The sequence below is a fragment of the Nomascus leucogenys genome, chromosome 23 (genome assembly GCF_006542625.1).
Source record: "Nomascus leucogenys isolate Asia chromosome 23, Asia_NLE_v1, whole genome shotgun sequence".
Taxonomy (NCBI): Eukaryota; Metazoa; Chordata; class Mammalia; order Primates; family Hylobatidae; genus Nomascus; species Nomascus leucogenys.
In genome coordinates this window covers 7,177,203-7,198,971 of record NC_044403.1, presented here as the reverse complement: position 1 = coordinate 7,198,971, position 21,769 = coordinate 7,177,203, and the positions used below count along the sequence as shown (strand labels likewise).

Genomic DNA, 21,769 nt, shown 5'->3' with positions numbered 1-21,769 from the left:
GCCATGACATTTCTGAGAAATGAGACTAAGATTCTATCCAGAGATAAAATCAACCTAGTAACTTTTCTGTCTTCTAAATCTGTGAAGTAATTTCCTTTATGCTTCTCTTTCAATAAGAAAAGCAAATGGATGGAAAATATTTTGCAGAAAAATATAAAGAGTAAAACTACCCAATACTAGTAAATATAAAATTACACAACCTACCTGAAAACTCTACTTTTAAATGGGTAAGAACCCATATGCAAAATAACTTAAAATAAAAACAATGTTCTTTTTTAGAAAAGCACAATATATGATGCAGCTTAATAGGCAAGATTTTATATTAAGTATTGCAAATCTTAAACTCTCATCAAATTCTTAAAAATTCCTATAGGTTATTTTCAGTCATTAAGTGACTAAAGTATTTTCTAAAGTAATTCTCCAATGTTTTGCATTTCAAATATTTTAATAGTTTTATTTCGCAAAGAGAAGAATTTTTTTAAAAACATTTCCAGAGAGAACACTTTATATCATAAAATAAACTTGTATAATTTGGGAGGACAAATCATCTGAAATGTATATTTTTGAATTATGTGCCAATTTTATAATTAGTACAAAAACGACAGCTGAACTATTTTAAAAATGTAAAAACCAGTCCAGGCAACATAACTATACAATCTTGCTGTAAAAGTACTTATATCGAATCCCGCACAAAATATTTTTGCAATATACTAAATTTAGTTCTTCAAGTCACTCTTCACTGCCGGCTGGCTTTTCCATTTTCTGTTGTCTCCATCCTGAAATAGGAAGAAAAAAACGAGTTGATAAAATAAATATTCATTAACATTTTGTTTCCTTAATTACCTACCTTTCACATGAAAATTAAAATAATATATTCACAGAACAGAACATCAGCATTTTAGGAAAGGACTAATGTTAGGGTTCCTCTAGCTAGGCCAACTTCTTCATTTTACAGTGAAAATTGAGGCCCTGAGAGACTAAGTGACTTTCCCAAGGTTACATGTCAAAGGCCACTGTTTCTTGTTTGTTTGTTTGTTTGACTATACCACACTCTCCCTTCCCACGCAAAACTAAGAAAAAAATCTCTGCGATTTAGTCAAGAATTTATTTCCTTTTCCACTAAAGAAATGTATCTCCACCAACAAATTAAAAGGATTTCTTCTAAAAAAAATCAAAATAATCAGATCTGAGATTTATTTTACTATAATCAATATTCTTAATATTGTATTCCTTAATACAAAAACATTTTCCTCTGTTATTTTACAGAGACTGGCATTATATCCTAAGTGGTATGATTTTTCCCTCTATAATGTTTATTAAGCATTAAAAAGAAATGCTCTGAGTAAATACTTGCAGGGTTACAATCAATATAATTAAGCCTTTTACAAGCAAGAATCAAAGAGGTTAATTTTTTCTCCTTATGGGGAACATGTATTAGTTCATAATATTAGTAATAAAAAATTGCTGATTATTACAAATAAGCAATGTTTGTTAAGGTACTATACAGGCAATTGACAAAACCAATTTTGACAATAAATAACACAAACCCATTTTCCTCTTTAAGATGTTGATATAGTTCAGCTCTGTTATTAACAGAGTTCAAACGTCCAGCAAATTCCTGATGTTTTCTGGAATTGGCAGTATTGATTCTATTACTCCACAAGGATAATAAGGACACTGGCCCTGGTGTTATATTTTAAAAGGAGAGAAAAAAAAAGAATAATTTATTACTTCCAAATTTACAAATTTACAAACTTTAATTCTGTTGTTCATTTTACACAATTAAGGCAGTTAATTCTGTAGTTCATTTTACACAATTAAGGCAATCATTTTCCTCTTACTCTAAAATTTATGTGTTTCAGGGTCCCCAAGAGCAACCACTAGTTCAGTGATTGATGGAAGGACTCAAATGACTAAATGTAAAGTTACACTCCTGGACAAGAATGATTACAGCAATACGGTAAGGAGACATAGCCAGATCGGTAAGCAGAAGAAACACATGAGGTGGAGACTGGCAGAATCCATTTGCAGGCTTCCCATGCTCGCTCTCTCCAATGAGGTTTATGCAGAGTGCATACTACCTCCATAGGCAAACATGCAGTCACACGTGCACAATATTTCTGCCAGGAAAGCCTGTTTGAGTAGAGTCCAGGGTTTTTACTGGGGGCTGATCAGGTAGGTATTCTCTGTCTAACCACAATGACCAAAGTTCCAGACTTTCAGAAGGGAAGCAGGTGTTCAGTTCATTATCTAGGCAACATCTCAAAAGCCAAGTTCCCAGATGCCAGCCAACAGCCAAACCTGCAAGCAGGCTTTTCTAATTATAATAGTCTCAGGCCTGCTATGTTAACACTTTCCTGCACAATATGATAAGGCAAAAGAATTACAATAGCCAAAACAATTTCGAAAAAGAAGAAAAAAGAAGATTCTTACTTCCTCACTACAAGACTTAATTTGAAGTGACTGTGACAGTACTGGATTGGTGAAAGGATGGCCACATAAACCAACAGAATATAAAAGAGAATCCAGAAGCAGACTCCCACCTACATAGTCAACTAATTTCTGATAAATGTACAATACTTCAATGAAGAAAGGATAGTCTTTTCAATAAATGCTGCTGGAACATTAGGACACTGTATGCAAAAGGATTAATATTGACCCATACTTTGTACCTTATAGAAAATAACTCAAAAATTGATCATGGCCTAAATGTAAATCTAAAATTACAGAACTCCTAAAAGAAAATCAGCCTTTGCAACCTTGGGTTAGATTTCTAACATGTAACACCTAAAGCATAATCATAAAAGCAAAAGTGGATATATTTGACTTCATCAAAATAAAAAGCTTCTGTTGTGCAAAAGTCATTGTTTAAGAGAAGAACAAGCCACAGACTGGGTGAAAACACTTGCAAATCACCTGTCCAACACTTGTATCCAGATAAATAAAGAACTCTCAAAATCCACTAATAAGAAAACAAACAACCCAATTTTAAAATGTACAAAATATTTTAATGGACCTTTCACCCAAGAAGACAAACAGATAACAAATAAGCAAAGGAAAAGAGTTTTACCATCATTAATGATGAGAGAAATGTAAATTAAAACACCAATGAAATACCACTACATACCTTATAGGATGAAAAACAAAAACAAAACAAACAGTAACCCTGATAACAGCAAGTGGACAAGGATGCAGAACACCCAGAACTCTCACACACTGGTGGTGGGAATGCAAAATGGTGCCACCACTTTGGAAAAATAAGCTGGCAGTTTCTTATAAAATTAGTCATTATAACACTGTGTGAAAAAAGCCAATCTCAAAAGGTGGCATGACATTTTCTTTCATTTATAAGACATTCTGAAAAATTATAGGGAACACAATTATAGGGAGAGAAAACATATCAGTAGTTACCAGGGATTGGGGAAGAGAGTGAAGGACGACTACAAAGGGTCAATACAAGGAAATCTTTTGGGGTGACAGACTGTTGTGTACCCTGATTGTGATGGTGGTATGCATTGTCTAAACTCACAGAACTGTACATCAAAAAGAGCTAATATTGTCATATATATATTTAAAAATTCTTATTTTTCTTATTATAAAACTAATACACGTTCATGAGAACAAATTTAGAAAACAATAAAACACATAAAGGAGGAAATAAAATCATCCTAATGCCACTGCTCTAACAACCAAAAATTTTAGTCTTTTTTTCAGTGCCAATCTATATCAACAAATGGTTATCTTTTTTTCTTTTTTGTTACTGCATCATACAAAGAGAGCTGAATAGACGTTTGCCAAATCTAGATGGCACATCTGGAATAGCCCAACATTAAGTACAGTGTATACAGCAGGCACAAAATTCACTTTGGGGAGGACTGGGAAGTCATTTTCCAAAGCAGATAAAACTGAGGTATAATAAAAAGCCCAGATCAGCTGCTGATCAGAAGAGACATGCAATTTAGGTCATAAAATAGAATGAAAGAAAAAACAAACACTTTTCAAATATCAGCCTCAAACAGAAAGTTACAAGGAAAGCAGTAATGTGCAATCAAGTTGCTTCTCATATGAGCTATTCCATGTAATATTTCTAGGGTGAAAAGCATCAGGGATCCATTTAATTTAATGATAGCTGATATTTCATCTAAGTGACAAGCTAGTACATATGTGCATGAAAACTTAAAATTGAGATCACAGTACATATGTTTATGTAACCTGCTTTAAAAAAACTTACTCATTTACACATTCATTCAATAATTATTCTTGGGCTATATAAATACCACCCTGTGGGGGCTGGGCGCAGTGACTCATGCCTGTAATCCCAGCACTTTGGGAGGCTGAGGCAGGCGAATCACCTGAAGTCAGGAGTTTGAGACCAACCTGACCAACATGGTGAAACCCTGTCTCCACTAAAAATATAAAAATTAGCCGGGTGTGGTGGCAGGCACCTATAATCCCAGCTACTCGGGAGGCTGAGACAGGAGAATCACTTGAGCCCAGGAGGCAGAGGCTGCAGTGAGCTGAGATCGTGCCATTGCACTCCACCCTCGGCAACAAGAGCAGACTCCGTCTCAATAAATAAATAAATACATACATACATACATACATACCACCCTATGGACACACTGTTATTCAGTCATTGTCTTACTAATATGACTTTTAGTTGCTTGAAATTTTTGCCAGTATAAATAATACTCTTTTTTTTTTTTTGAGACGGAGTCTTACTCTGTCGCCCAGGCTGAAGTGCAGTGGCATCTTGGCTCACTGCAATCTCCACTTCAGTAATACTCCTTAGAGTTCTATTTGCCAAGCAATGCTGAAACACTGTTTAGAGTAGACCTACATTTCTCATCCTAATGAACAGTGGTATATTTTGTCATATGAGAAATAATTTACCAAAAAACATCTATTTAAATCCTATTATTTTCTGGGCCCTCTAGCAAATGCCTGAAAGGCAAATATAATAACATCACCCCAAGGGTGATCTCTGGCTTCAAAGAAACTAGTGAACTGAAGAATATAACATGTGTCACTATATATATATATATATATATATATATATATATATATATATACTATAACAAGCATATAAAAAGCAAACAAGCCTACTTTCTCCCTAGGATGAGCTGCCAATATTCATAAGCTGGTTCTACTGCTTTAGGAGAGGCATAGTGGCAGGACATCAGGTAGTCTAATGATGGCATACCATTACACATGTATCCTAAAAAGACTAAATCTAGTTTGCCTTCAAGATAACTAAGGCCTAGAATGATTTCAGGAGCTGCCAATCCCAAATCATATCCTTGATGCCTAGAATTCCTTCCAGAGGAAACTAAACTTTTTAGCCTATAAGAGATTAAGAGGCTTTACAGTGAAAATATTGTTTATAATAATAACTACACTGAAACTCAAACACATTTTAATATAGCAATAAATGAGTGATATTACATTATTTCTAGGTTTGGTAAGAGTTTAGGGTCAAAGAGCTTGTATTCAATATCCCAGCTCTTACTATAGTATCAGGAACATAAACAGATTCAAGTTTACATATTTAAAATTTCTTAAAACACAAACTTTATATGCTTATTTTCCAAAGGCTTCATTAATGAAAGTATGACACTACTTGTTTTTAACACTGACAAATATATTTACTGCCTACATTCTCTAAGGCTGTGATATGGTTTGGCTGTGTCCCCACCCAAATTTCCATCTTGTTCTCATGATAGTGAGTGAGTTCTCACTAGATCTGACGGTTTTATAAGGGGCTTCCTCTCCCTTTGCTCTGCCCTTCTCCTTGCTGCCACCATGTGAAGAAGGACGTGTTTGCTTCTCCTTCTGCCATGACTGTAAGTTTCCTGAGGCCTCCCAGCCATGCTGGAACTGTGAGTCAATTAAACCTTTTTCCTTTAAAAATTACCCAGTATCAGGTATGTCTTTATTAGCAGCATGAGACTGGCCTAATACAAGCTGTAAACAGAGAATCTCCTAAACGACATCCACGAATACCTAAGAACTCTTCCTCACATACACAACAATATTAAATAACACGGTACAAAACAGAGCTTCATTGGGAATTTTTTTTTTTTTTTTCTGAGACAGAGTCTTGCTCTGTCGCCCAGGCTGAAGTGCAGTGGTGCAACCTTGGCTCACTGCAACCTCCGCCTCCCAGGTGCAAGTGATTCTCCTGCCTCAGCCTCCCAAGTAGCTGGGATTACAGGTGTGTGCCACCACGCCCGGCTAATTTTTGTGTTTTTAGTAGAGGTGGGGTTTCACCATGCTGGCCAGGCTGGTCTAGAACTCCTGACCTCAGATGATCTGCCTGCCCCAGCCTCCCAAAATGCTGGGATTACAGGAGTGAGCCACCGCACCCGGCCTGGAAAACTTTTTATAAACCTAGTTGCCACAGCTGTACCTTACCTTTTGATTTTTCCACTTGTGGAGTTTCATCCATTTCAACAAGGGGTTTTTTGTTTGGAGGTTCTGGGGAATCAGGCGAATCTTTTATAATCTCAGCTTCAGCCAATTCTTCTTTTCCACGCTCTAAGATTCCTTTTAATCTTTTAGAGGGACAAATAATGAAATGTAAAGTTTAAATTTTTAGAAGTCTAAAAATGGTCTAATAATTAAACTAACTTTGCATATCAACCTTTATAAAAGCTGGCTAATCTCATAAAATAAAACTAGGGACTAATCAAAAACTTCAATCTAAAACCAGGTAACAGAAATTAATGAATTAAATACAAGTTTCCCTTTTCCTTCATAATAATAATGCAATAATTCAGGAGTTAGCTGTAAAATATAAAAAAAGAATAATACTTAAGAAATTAAAATTTAAAAGGTAGGAAATGACGTGATCTTCAGAAGAAATTGCACAATTTTGATTTTTAAAGACATGAACAAAATAATACTGAATTTCAAATTACATGTAAGTTTAATAAGTTTATTCCTATTTATTCTCTAGTCTATGTATTGTGCAGATGTATTTATGTTCTGCAAATCAGAAACTTAACTCTAAGCTTTTATAAAGTTTCATCAGAGAACAAAAACACTCGCAAAATATACAAGAGTGTACTTGAAGCTCAATGGGATCTGAATGATAGTACTTTTTCCCTCTCACAGTGAGCCAGTTTTGTTTCAGAAGCTCAGTAGCCCTGAGGAAAACACGAGCTTCTAAAGTCAAAGAGAATAAACGTATTCTATTATTAATGGATAAAATTATAGGATTTCCAGAATTAGCTTTAAAGTATTCCTATGGGGGTAGTGGTGAAGGTAGTGAAGATATATATGTAATGAGATCTGCCATGAATTGCTGATCATTGAAGGTAGATGATGAGTAACTATCTGTTCTATTGCTACATATGTTTGAAAATTTCCATCATAAAAAGATGTGTTTTTGGTCAGTTGCAGTGGCTCATGCCTGTAATCTCAAGCACTTTGAGAGACCAAGGTGGGCAGATTGCCTGAGGTCAGGAGATCGAGACCAGCCTGGGCAAGATGGTGAAACTCCATCTCTACTACAAATACAAAAAAATTGGCTAGGCATGGTGGCACACACCTATAATCCCAGCTACCTGAGAGGCTAAGGCATGAGAATCACTTGAACCCAGGAGGCAGAGGCTGCAGTGAGTCGAGATCATGCCACTGCATTCCAGCCTGGGTGATAGAGCAAGACTCTGTCTCAAAAAAATAAATAAAAATTAATTAATTTTAAAAAAAGTTACCTGGTGTTGGTCTGATTTCTGGCAAGGGGATAGAGGATATAGCCAGCTGATACGCTATTTCTATTTATAAGCCTTCATTACTTTTTTTTTTTGGTTTTTTTTTTTGAGACGGAGTCTCACTTTCGCCCAGGCTGGAGTGCAGTGGCGCAATCTCGGCTCACTGCGAGCTCTGCCTCCCAGGTTCACGCCATTCTCCTGCCTCAGCCTCCCGAGTAGCTGGGACTACAGGCGCCCGCCACCACACCTGGCTAATTTTTTGTATTTTTAGTAGAGGTGGGGTTTCACCGTGTTAGCCAGGATGGTCTCGATCTCCTAACCTTGTGATCCGCCCACCTCGGCCTCCCAAAGTGCTAGGATTACAGGCGTGAGCCACTGCGCCCGGCCTGCCTTTATTACTTTTATGTTTTTTCAGATTTAACTTTGACATCATAATATAAATCACAAACTAAAGGAAAAGAGTATACTATTAAGGAACATTTTCAGAATAGACTGTATGCTCTTCTTTTGTGCTTCCAAGGCCATCCTATGCCTATTCTTACAATAGCACCTTCCACACTTTGCTGCAATCACTTTTTTTTTTTTTTTTTTGAGACAAGAGTCTTACTCTATTGCCCAGGCTGGAGTGCAGTGGAGCAATCACGGCTCACAGCAACCTCTGCCTCCCAGGTTCAAGCGATTCTTGTGCCTCAGCCACCTGAATAGCTGAGATTACAGGCATGCACCCCCACGCCCAGCTAATTTTTGTATTTTTTTAAGTAGAGACAGGATTTTGCCATGTTGGCCAGGCTGGTCTCAAACTCCTGACCTCAAGTGATCCACCCGCCTCGGCCTCCCAAAGTGTTGGGATTACAGGTGTGCGCCACCACGCCCAGCCTGCAATCACTAATTTAATTGTCTGTCTCTACCATCACACTGTATGTTCTTCAAGGGTAGGGATCTTGTGCTAAATGCCTGGCACATCATAAGCATTCAATAAATATTTAGTGAACAGAGGAATAAAATTATGTCTGTGAAGTTCACAACACATAAAGCACGTACTGATACCAAACATCATGCATTATGATTTTCAGAAGTTAATTAGGAAAAACTAACACTAACTTTGCCCCAACAGTAAAAGTTCATACTTTTTTGTGCCCAAGAAAGATCCTCTAGATTTTAAGAATGATAAAATTACAGTAATGAAAATGAATAAACATGTATTAAACGAACTACTATTAAATCAGGTTTGAATGTATGGAAGTGTTCTATGCAGAATGTGATATAACAAAAGGCACCGTGGTGCTATATCAATGCCAAGAAGTCACCTCTCTGAGTCTTGCCAAGACTTTTCCTGTTCATAATCTTTCACTGCTTTCTCTGACTTGTCCTCTTTGTCTTCCCTCTTTCTTCCTCGTTTCTTTCGTTCTTCCTCTTCTGGGGGTTTGCTCCTGCATGCCATCAAACATTCCAAGACTCTTTGATGTTTCTCTGAGTTGTTGATATGGGCTCTGACGAGGGTTTCTAATTCATTCCACATGATACGGTATTGTTCATCTCTGCAGTAAAGATTTTGGAAATACTCTTTAAATAATATTGAAGTGTCACTTTCTAGTGGTAAAGTAAAAAGAAATAATGAAATGTGGACTTCCTCTTACTTGGTAGTTAATAGTGAAATTCTAAGCTATAATGTATCCATTTCTATGACTTTGTATTATTTCATCTCAAATATATATATAAACATGTCCTCAAATAGAATTTACACATGGAATAAGTTATCTTGAGAAACAATATGTATCAAGTAAATGTGATCTATAAAGAAAGAAAGAAAAAAAATCTACCTTTTAGGGCCCTTTCCTCTTGTACCAACTGTGGAAATAGGTAGAGGATCATTTTTTCTTTCCATATCAACTAAGTTGTATATTGTTTTTTGACAGTTTAACACATCTTCTTCTGTCAGAGATTCTTTCACAATAACACTGGCTAATGGAACTACCTGTTAGGTATTTTTTTAAAGAAAAAAGAAAATCTGTCTTGAAAAATAAATATCAAAACATCTAAGCAGAACTTGATTTTCGAAAGGATTTTAAAGATTATCATGGTGAAGGAATCTATAACTATCACTTCAATTTTTAATTATTAATTCTTTAACTTTAGCAAGCTCATATATTTCATTCTTTGCTTAAGAAATGGTATAAATTACAAATTTTCTAATTTATTTCTACAAAGAATATATAATCTATAAGAAAAGTTGAAGCTACTTAACACTTACCGCTTGCATGTTAAAAATGGTGGTTTGTGAAATGATCATAGGCCAGTAACGGGTGTGTTTTTCTAACTGATCTTTTGCTCGTTCCAAAGGGACCTCAAGACTTCCATCGATTTTATATCTGGGGTCTAGAAAAGGAGTTAATCTGTTTTCCCTCATAAATTCACCAAAATCCTAATGATAACCAAATAAGATAAAATTAGAAACTATGTCTAATGTTTCAGTATGGATTACATGTACTAGTCTGTTTCCCTGATGTCTTGTCCTGTGATGTGCAACAAAACATTTTTTCTAACAGTATCCCTCAACTCCACTACTTTCTACTTTTTTATCCTTTCTGAACTTGAAACCTATCAGCCTTTATACGATGAAAATGAAGAAAGCCTCAAACATAAATGCATTCATGGTATGTTTTCCCTACCTTTTGTAAAAACCAGGAAACATTTTATTTTCCCTTCTGTAATTTAACTTTTCTATCACACACAGATAAAAGAGTCAATCACATTAGAAGACCCCTTTGCTTATTTAAAAAATACCTTGAGGTTGGGCACGGTGGCTCACACCTGTAATCCCAACACTTTAGGAGGCCAAGACAGGTGGATCACTTGAGGTCAGGAGTTCAAGACCAGCCTGGCCAACACGGTGAAACCCCGTCTTTACTAGAAATACAAACATTAGCTAGGTGTGGTGGCAGGCGCCTATAATCTTAGCTACTCGGGAAGCTGAGGCAGGAGAATCGCTTGCACCCAGGAGGCGGAGGTTGCAGTGAGCCAAGATTGCACCACTGCACTCTAATCTGGGTAACAAGAATGAAACTGTCTCAAAACAAACAAACAATAGTTATCTGTGAATGATGAAATTATAGGTAATTTACAGGTGTGGGTGTTTTTTAAAGATATCTATATTCTGTAAATTTTCTACAATAAATATTGATTTGGCTTCTCATTTAAATATTATGTTTTTTTAAAAAAATCCTAATTAAAAAGTTACTTACAGTATATAACACTTTGTGGTTTACAAAGCATATTCATATATATAAATCACACTTAGTTTTTACAACCACCTCAAGAAGTAAATAGCTATGAAATACCAAATAGGAAAGAGAGGAGGGAGAATGAAAAATCAAGATTAGAACAGAATTTCTACCAAAAATGGACATAAATTTCCTTTTATGTTCCTCCCAATAATACAAAAGTTTATGTTATTTCAAAGTAGCAGCAATCCAAATATTCCAGGTTTCTGTTTGCCATTTAAATTACTAGAAATTAAGTTTCACCTAAAATATTAGTTCAAATCAACTTATTATTTCCTACAATTCCAGCATGTCATTGCAATTCAGATACATCTCAGTATATACTGAATATAAAATAAGATTAAACAATGATAAACAGAATTTTTGAGCAAATATTGCAGGAAATTCACCTAATTAAAACAATAATCAACTTCTTCCAATCTCTTTTTTTCCACAGATCTTAGCATTTAAAGACACTCGATAACTACTTGCTGAATGATGACAGATTGAAAACTTAAAATTTATAGATATTAGAGTCTTACTGTAATCCGGTAGTCTGTAACTCTTCCTCCACATCCTTCACTAATTGAAGGTGGATCTTCTAGAATGGATCGAGAACTGCTAAGGACGTGCAAAAAAATCTCTCCTCCATGGCTACTAAGCATATGACTAATGACTTTAGAACCTGATTTTCGTGGCTGTTCCAATAAAACAGAACGACCTGTCAAAAACAAGATTACACTATCAATAATGAAACTCAAATGGGCTCTCATTTATTTCCTTGAGATTTACGTCTAGATTTTTTCATTTTATTTATTGATCCCCGTATTTTAACCAGCATTGCTAATTTAGTGTATCTACTCTTCCATGCCTAAAAATCTGAATTCTAGCCTTAACTTTATCTCAGTTACTCCCAGTTACATAGTTATACAGTTTTCCACAACAACTATAGTGGCCTCTGGCATAATACATTTGGCTATATGGTTCATTCAATTACATGTACATATTGAATTTTTCTCCTGGACCTCAAGAAGAAAAGTGAGACAACTGCTCCATAATCCTCAGGTTATTAATGCTACAGAACATTTGGGGAGAAGGCACAGTCTCAGTTCACTTACACAACAGTTCCTCATCCACACTGTAATCATAACTACTTTCTATTCTACATGTCCAAATGTTAATCTGAATTTCACCTAGTCTGATAATCAAATTATGCTTAACTAACAATGGCATAACCTTATGATAAAGACAGACTGACTCTTTAGATCACTAGTTCCAAAACCTGAGATGATCATAAAAATTACCAGAGAAGCTTTTAATTTGGAATCCAATAATTTAGACTTGTAAAAAAATTTCACACGATGAAACCACAGATATAAGGTCATAGGTAAGAATCATATGGTATAATATTAAAAACATAATATTTATTTATGATAAAGGTATCATGTTCAAATATAAGTAAGTCCACCTTTGCTTTGATTTAAAATACAATGGGCCAAGATAAATGGTCTATATTATTCTAGCTTCTGTTTTATTTTTTAAATCTATTTTCTAATTATAGCTTCTAAAACAAATCAATTTAGATTCTGAAGGTCAAATTTTTTAAATAAAAATACTCACAATTTTATTAAATAAAACTTGCTTAGATGTAATAGCCTGAAAGCCAAACCTAAAGTGATCTTTTAAATGTTAGTAAAAACTGTTAAAGGATATTTCAAATTCCATAAGTTTAAAACAGCTTTGGCAAATAAATGGCAAAGCTACAGTGATGAAAATAGCTGTCCAGAGTTCATACTCTCAATAATAATTTCACTCAAATAATAATTTAATAATAATATAAATAATTCAAATAATATAAATAATTTCAGTCAAAACCATTAAATAATTAAAGTTACCATTTAGAAGAAAATTAGTAAGGCAGGAGGAAGGTCTACTATTTACATCTACAGGTGAAATCCGATAAGCTCCAGTACAATAGTGTAATTCTGAAATAGAAGAAAACACTGATTTGAAAGAATATAAAGAAATATTCCCACAATTAGAAGAAAAAAAAAAAACTTGTTCACTGAGTTCATTGAGTCCTGAAACAATGAAAAACAAAAATGTAAAACAGAATAAACTGACCCCCAGATAATACCTTAAGAACCTTTTGATTTAGTCTTTTTCAGTTATTCTTAAATACCTACCAATGTTATTTGTCCTTGGTGTACACCACTTTAATGTTATCGTTTCTTTAAACGGGCCTTCTCGACTGCCGCCACCTAGGTGCGAATCACCTTTAAAAATATGTCAGAGACATTACACATTGTATACATGTATCAAAACATCACACTGTATCCCATAAATATGTACGATTATGTTTTAATTTAAAAAATAATAAAAGTGGCCGGGCGCAGTGGCTCACACCTGTAATCCCGGCACTTTGGGAGGCTGAGGCAGGTGGATCACGAGGTCAGGAGTTCAAGACCAGCCTGACCAAGATGGTGAAACCCCGTCCCTACTAAAACTACAAAAATGTGCCAGGCGCAGTGGCAGGTGCCTGTAATCCCAGCTATTCCGGAGGCTGAGGCAGAAGAATTGCTTGAACCCGGGAGGCAGAGGTTGCGGTGAGCTGAGATCGTGACACTGCACTCCAGCCTGGGCAACAGAGTGAGACTGTATCAAAAAAATAAATAAATAAAATAATAATAATAATAACAAAAGCAAAAAATAATAATACAGCAAACTGGGTATGGAGTAACGGGAACTCTGTACTGTCTTCACAATTTTTCTGTAAATCTGAAACTACTCTAAAATTAAAAGTTCACTTAAAAACAACAATGAAAAAAATGTCAGAGAAACACTAACATTATCAAGTAGATCACAAACTTCAAATTGTTTACCAAGATTTCCAAATGAGTTTAAACTCTCTAAGAGAAAATATCTCTGAGACAATATCTTTTTATCAGGTACCCTGGACAAATACCAAAGATATTATCTATGATTAAAATAAATAGTAATTTTCCTCCACATTCATCATTAAGCAATCATTTAGGTCATTGCACTGAAAGTCAACAGCAAAAATTTAAAAAATTTCAAGCATCTACAACTGCTCTTCCCTGCCCACACTATTAAATGATAAAATTACACGGTTAAGTACTCAGAAAAAGCTTAAGGAATCTAAAATGCACAACCATACTGAACTCTAATAGTTAGAAGAAACACAAACCAAGGGATCTGGAAAGTAAATATGTAAGGAGATATTAATCTAATAATAACGAACAAATGTGCAACCATAAAGCTGACAAGGCTTTGAAGGAAAATCTACAGTGCTATGAGTGCCTATAGAGGGAGATTTGTTCTATTCCAAGACACCAGGAGAAGTTTCCTTGAGAAGTGAAGATTGGTCTGAGTTATAAGGGTATGAGTAGAAATTAACTAAAGAAATGGACCAGATGCAGTGCCTCACATCTAAAATCTCAGTACTTTGTGAGTCCTAAGTGGGAGGATTGCTAGGGGGTCAGGAAACTAGCCTGGGCAACATAGTGAGACCACGTCTCTATGGAAAAAATACAAAAATTAGCCAGGCTTCGTGGTATGCACCCGCAGTCCCAGCTACTCTGGAGGCTGAGATGGAAGGACTGCTTGTAGCCCAAGAGGTCGATGCTGCAGTGAGCTACGATCACACTACTGTACTCCAGTCTGAGCCACAAAGTGAGACTCTGTCTCAAATTTAAAAAAAAAAAGAAGAAATAGAGGAAAGACTATTCAGGCAAAAGAACAGTGGATACCAAGATACTGTGGCAGGAGAAAACATGAAAAATATTAGATCTGTGTGGCTGAAACAGAGATTAGTATGCTTTGAGATGAGAATAAAAAGGGGGAGGGGCCAGACAATGAAGGGCCTTGTAAGACATTTAAACAGCTCTGTTGTTTCCTAAGGGCAACAGAAAAGCACGGGCACAGGGCGGGTTTAAGGTCATGACAACATGGTCAAGATTAGCATTCTGAAAGTTACTGTAGCTAGAGGGTAAAGAGTAGATAGGGACAGGCCATTTAGGAGGCTACTGTGAGATGGTAGGTAAGAAAATAAAAGGCTGGATTAGGGAAATGTTATTGGTAGCTAAGTTGGAGATTTTGATATACGCGAGAAAAATTAGTAGATGAAATCAAGAAAATGTGATGATGGACTAGGTGTCTCAAAAATGATTCTGAGGTTTTCTGCCTTGCATAAATGAATAGACAACAGGGCCATTCACCGAAAAAGGAAACAGACTAGTTCAGGTGGCAAAGCTCCTAAGTTGTTTTGGGTGTAGGTGACTGAGAGACATCTAAGAGATACAATTAGGAAGTAGAATATAAAGATCTGGAATTTAGGGGCTAGACGCGGTGACTCACACCTGTAATCCCAGCACTTTGGGAGGCTGAGGCAGGCGGATCACGAGGTCAGGAGATCAAGACCATCCTGGCTAACACGGTGAAACCCCGTCTCTACTAAAAATACAAAATATTAGCCAGGCATGGTGGTGGACACCTGTAGTCCCAACTACTCGGGAGGCTGAGGCAGGAAAATGGCGTGAACCCAGGAGGCAGAGCTTGCAGTGAGCCAAGATCACGCCACTGTACTCCAGCCTGGGCGACAGAGCGAGACTCTGTCTCAAAAAAAAAAAAAAAGATCTGGAACTTAGGGAAGGTATCTGGGCTAAAGTACAAGCCTACTCACCAAGACCTAGCTACATTGTTACCACCTCAGTAAAACCTGCCTAACTCTTACTGGCACAACCACAGGCAGCCTCCTCCATGCTCCTACAGCACTCTGTTCCTATTATTAAAATAACTTTTGACACATAGTGTCCACATGTAATGCATATAACTACAGGCCAAGTCAACAACCATTATAAAGAACTATTTTGTGTTACAAAGGATATTTTTGACATTTTTTTTTTTTGAGACAGTTTTTTTTTTTTTTTTTTTTGAGATAGAGTCTTGCTCTGTCGCCAGGCTGGAGTGCAGTGGCGTGATCTCAGCTCACTACATCCTCTGCCTCCCGGGTTCAAGCAATTCCCCTGCCTCAGCATCCCAAGTAGCTGGGACTACAGGCGCATGCCACCATGCCCGGCTAATTTTTTGTATTTTCTAGTAGAGACAGGGTTTCACCATGTTGGCCAGGATGATCTCATGACCTCGTGATCCACCTGCCTTAGCCTCCCAAAGTGCTGGGATTACAGGTGTAAGCCACTGCGCCTGGCCCATTTTTTTAAGCTTTTAAAATAACATTTTAAAAATTGATATCACATCAAAGGTTCGTAGTAATTTCCATGTAATATATTTTCAAAAACAAGTTCTCTATATTCCTTTGTTAAACGTTTATATATCCCTGCATCATAATAGTTTCCTTCATGTTAGCAGCTCATTAGGTTTATTCCAAGATTCCTCAGACATGTAACGAATGTCACGATTGGCTCATGATTATGCTTCAGAAGATGCATACAACATAATCAAAGTCAACCGTTTCTCTGGCAGTATCAATTTACTAGAAAACATTCTAAAGAATTTAACCAAATGTCAAAGCTTAAAGGCTTTTAAAATGACCTTCAACGTCTTAAAATTTTCACTGTATTTTAGAATTGAATGGAATACTACAGCTCATCTAATCCAGCATCTTTAATTCATAAGCATGCAAACATACATCTAGAAACATATGGGACTTGCCAGTTGGTGGCAAAGCTTTAGCTAAAACTTATCTCCTAACTCCAGTCTCCTCCCCTAAACCAAGCCAATACAGCTGCAGAAATCAGTTTGGGAGATGAGATCTATGGATCGAAATAATTTTTAGAGGAAAAAAACTAATTTAAATTTCAAAATTTAATTTCTAGGCCAAGTTGAAAGTCTATCACTCTTTCGAGTTTGCTCCTATTCTTTTCCCTTCCTCAAGGTTGTTTGCTGCAAATGAAACTGTAATGAGTTTGAGAAAGCCATGGTTATCTTTCTCAGTATTTGTTCTATTAGCCCAGTCTTTTCCGAAGTAAATTCCACAGAACACTAGTTCCATGGCCATTAATAGGTGATACTGACAGATAAGTTGGCACGGGGATGAACTAGTCAGTCTGGTTTGTACTGAAGAACTTCTCAAAGCTGTTATAGTAGTCCCCCGACTTTGCTGTGTTGCTTTCCGTGGTTTCAGTACCTGCGGTCAACTGCAGCCCCAAGATACATATGTATTTTTTGAGATGGAGTCTCACTCTGTTGCCCAGGTTGGGGTGCAGTGGCAAGATCTCAGCTCACTGCAACCTCCGCCTCCCAGGTTCAAGAGATTCTCCTGCTTGAGCCTCACAAGTAACCGGGACTACAGGTATGCGCCACCACACCCAGCTAATTTTTAAATTTTTAGCAGAGATGGGCCTTTGCCATGTTGGCCAAGCTTGTCTCGAACTCCTGACCTCAAGTGATCTGCCCACCTTGGCCTCCCAAAGTGCTAGGATTACAGGTGTGAGCCACCACGCCCGGCCTGCAGCCCAAAAATATTAAATACAAAATTCCAGAAATAAACAATTCATAAGTTTTACACTGCATGCTGTTCTGAGTGGCATGATGAAGTCTCACACTACACCACTCTGTCCTGCCTGGGATGTGAATCATTCCTTTGTCCAGCATAATATGCTATAAACACTACAAGTCCATTAGTAGCCTTCTTGGTTATCAGATCCACTGTTGAGGTATCATAGTGCTTGTGTTCAAGGTCCACAGTAGCCTAATGCTATGTCACAATACCTGTATCATTCATCTCAGTTTATCTCATCATGTAGGTATTTTATCATCTCACATCATCCCAAAAAGGATGAGTAGAGTACAATAAGATAATTTGAGAAAGAGGGAGAGAGACCAAGAGACTACATTCATATAACTTTCATTATAATATATTGTTATAATTGTTCTATTTCATTTTTATTGTTATTGATCTCCTGCTTTGCCTAATTTATAAATTGAACTTTATCATAGGTATGTATGTATAGGAGAAAACAGTATATACAGTATAGGGTTCGAGACCATCTGAGATTTCAGGCATCCACTGGGGATCTTGGAATGTCTTCCCTGAGGATGTGGGGGCTACTGTAATATGCTTTCATATGTTAGATCATACATAATAATACTGTCAAATGTCTCTTACCACTTTTCAGGAAATCTACATGTGCATCTTTGTGATGAAGTAGCTCCACATCATAATTGGCAGATGTGTTAGCATGCTGTTCTTCCTTGAAGTAAAATTTCAAACATTTAAAAAAACTTGGTTATGCTTTCAAAATAATAAAATTATTAATTTTCATTTTGCTTTTTGTTTAAAATGAGGTCAAATACATTCAATAATAATTAGCTAAAATAATGGGATAATCTATTTAAAGATGCAAGTTTTCCATGTAACATAAACTCCATTAAAAAACAACTGGCAATATACAGGTAATAAAGTATTTAATGATTTTTTTACATTATGTCAGAATTAACAAAGATGACTAACTCAGAAATTTTGAATTTTTTTTACTCCAAATGCAGTCTTGCCAATATTTTTAATATACAAATATAATGTAATTGAAATAATTTACATAAATTTAAAGCAAAATCATTGTTAAAAAGAGGAAATAGCATCTTTAAATACCTACAGTGAATTAGCAAATATCAATTATATAAAATACAAACTAATAAACAAGTTTAGTAACTTGTTTTCAGTAATAGGAAATAGGAATTTCAACATTATCTATTTACCAAAAAACACAAAGATTGAAGAGTCACACCAGTAGCACACAAATATGATCAAAATTAACAGGCAAGCTATCAGAGTATTTTTCTTATAACACATGACATTAATATTGAAGTGTACCTATTATGTTATTTACTTCTGCATCCAAAAGGTTCTACAGGGTAAGCCTAAAATTTGTAGTGAAAAACCGGCCAATGGCATTAAGAAATTAATAATGAAAAGATTATATTTCTCATGCAATTTATTGTTCATAATATAGTGGCAGAAAATAGAAACTGGAATGTAAGAAAAATTTGAATTTTGACATACAGTGGCTACTTTATATTTGTAAACATAATCAATACAATTAAATTCCATTCCACTCAGTAAAAACTCATTTGAAGCTTACTATGGGCCAGGCACTAAAACAACTTAATGATAATGTTAATATAACTTGCTAGTGCTAAAACAACTTAGTGCTAGCCCTAAAACAACTTAATGATAATGTTAATATAATGAAAATGAACAGGTAGCAATAGATTCCTTAAAAAATCCACCAGTAAAATCACAGGGCTCACATCTATGGTCTTTCAGTTAGAGAGTAATAAACTAATTTAAAACCGTGAGCTATTTTCCCCTAGTTAGACCTATTAGCTATAAACACCTTTATACCGGGTGGGCAACAACAAAAACATAGAGAATAAAAGATCCACTAGAATACACAAAGTAAGCAAAATCTAATAACACAGCTGTCAGGAAAGAATCACAGAATAATAAATTAAAATAGAAATTATATTTTGATGAAAACAATGAGAGCATTTTTTGTTTCAAGAGAGCTCACATAATATGTTCTTATTAGAAAACAAAAATATAGCATTTTATTCTGTGATCCTTTCTGGTTGCTTTTCAGTATTTACTGACCTGGTCAAAGACATTGAATGTGGGCTAGCAAAACAGAAAATACGATATGGGGAGAAAAGGTAAAGGTTCAATTAAAATAAATAATACATGTCCAACAATTATTTATTTATTTATTTATTTTATATTGAGATGGGATCGTACTATGTTGACCAGACTGGTCTCAAACTCCTGGCCTCAAGTGATCCTCCCATCTCAGCCTCCCAAAGTGCTGGGATTACAGGCATGAGCTACCACGTCTGGCCTCAAATATTTAAAAAGCAAAGCAGCGCTTTCAAAATAGCACGAGAAAGAACTGCCTACCTTCATTGGAATATTTGTAATAGTAGTTGAAGCCAAGTCAAAATGTTGCTGTACTAAAATATTCAATTTGGTAGCAAGATGCCGTCCTGCACGAACACTATGAACTTCACTGGTTAAAACTGGGGACAACTACAGAAAAATATGCAAGAAAAATAATCCACAAAATATTAATTCATTATAACCTACTGCTAAATATTTTAGTATAAATCCATTAAAATTAAGTATTTTTAACTTTTTAGAAGTTGGAAAAAAAGGATCCATAAATTAACCATGACAATTATTTTAGCAATACATTTTCATGCATTCATTCACTCACCACATACGTATTAATCAGTTTGCTAGATACCAGAAACTGTGAGTATATAGAACACAGCAGTGAACAGACATAATCCCTGTCCTCCTGAAATTTAGAGTGAAATATTTAAATATATTTCTTTACAATTTTTACGTCTTTTTATCTACATGCAAAATGGATTTGAAGTACACTGCAGAAAAAATAATTTATTTTGTTGAGAGGACAAAACCCTGCAGATAAAAGTAAAAGACAGAATGTGGAAATCACCACAAAAATTTCATTCTGTCACCAATAAATAAGGCAGCTAGAAGTAGTGTACAACAAGATAACACAAAATCTTACTCATTCCAGGGCAATAATATTAATTACAAATAAATTTTCATTATCATAAAATAAAACTAACATTGCCACATTATCAAAAGAAGCAGAAAAAAGTTAATAAGAGGCTTACACTGGAAACCACTTAAAAACACAATGATAGCAATAATGACTAAAAATACCACTTAACTACAAAAATTCATGGACTAAGGTAATACTCACGATGTTTATATTAAATAATGCAAAATGAAAAACCGGGACATATATCTATATTGCTAAACATAAATTACTGATAGAGAATATTATGATGTGGATCCATTTAACAATCAACAGGATCATCTATTCCTTTAAAATTATTCAAACTTATTTAAAAAGTAAAACCAAGGTTGGAAAATAAGATTTTTCCCTCTGAATGTGGAAAATTAATTTTTTATTGGAATATATTTTTTGTTAAAGAGTGTATTGCTTTTCTAATAAGGAAAAAGATTTTTACAGAACATAACCACTAAAGTAAATAAAATTTTAAGAACAATACAAACTATGTATGGTTTGTAACACATTTTGATAAAATAAACAAACATGAAGAGGCAGGCAGAATAGAAAACACTTTAAAATCCACAATTATACCATAAAGAACCAATCTAGATGTCTTGACATAGAGGTTTACTTTGAAAACTCAAAATATTTTCTTGGCAGAAAATATTGGCAATGGATCATTTTAATGATAACCCTTCTCAGTATTTATTATTATTAACCACAGTGGCCTTTCCTTTCATTATTTCAACACTCACCTCTTTTTTAGAACGATCAGATACAAGGCTGTCTTCACCAACTGGGTAGGTATGGATCAAGACCAACTCACATTTTTGAATCTGCATGAGACTTAAAGAGAAATTTTTGACTTAAAATATAATACATAGTATGCAAAGAATTCAAGCAGGTAAACTATTAAAACCTTAACATATTAAAACAGCATATTGCTACAATCAGATATTACTGTTAACCCAAAAGCTAAATATTAGAAAGGCAGTACATGTAATTGCTATACCTGTATGAACACTTAATGAGTATACAAATTTAATTTAAATGCAAAAAATAATAATTGTCTGTGTCTGAAGGATAAAGAGAAAACTCTTATAATTAAGTATAATTTTCAATAACTGCAACAGCGAAAATGAATATATTGTGTATTAATTTCCCTTATACTAATATTTCTTAAGGATAAAATCAGGCAATACTAACCGTTAGT

The 21,769-nt window shown here is 35.2% G+C and overlaps 1 protein-coding gene across 2 annotated transcripts in view; it reads right to left on the bottom strand.

Annotated features, from left to right (window-relative positions):
• Positions 1–426: 426 nt before the first annotated feature.
• INTS13 (integrator complex subunit 13) overlaps positions 427–21,769 on the bottom strand; it is a 33,642-nt gene continuing 12,299 nt past the window's right edge. Inside the window, exons 6-17 of one of the 2 annotated variants that reach the window (XM_030804344.1) lie at positions 21,312–21,402; positions 19,908–20,036; positions 18,123–18,207; positions 13,162–13,251; positions 12,871–12,978; positions 11,518–11,696; positions 9,967–10,137; positions 9,536–9,690; positions 9,023–9,253; positions 6,415–6,554; positions 1,548–1,683; positions 427–776 (exon numbers count right to left, since the gene is read on the bottom strand). In XM_030804344.1, coding sequence (XP_030660204.1) covers positions 737–776; positions 1,548–1,683; positions 6,415–6,554; positions 9,023–9,253; positions 9,536–9,690; positions 9,967–10,137; positions 11,518–11,696; positions 12,871–12,978; positions 13,162–13,251; positions 18,123–18,207; positions 19,908–20,036; positions 21,312–21,402 — 1,555 coding nt within the window. In that variant the 3' untranslated portion in view covers positions 427–736. The remainder of the gene's footprint in view (positions 777–1,547; positions 1,684–6,414; positions 6,555–9,022; positions 9,254–9,535; positions 9,691–9,966; positions 10,138–11,517; positions 11,697–12,870; positions 12,979–13,161; positions 13,252–18,122; positions 18,208–19,907; positions 20,037–21,311; positions 21,403–21,769) is intronic. The other variant, XM_003265626.4, reaches the window with a different exon arrangement.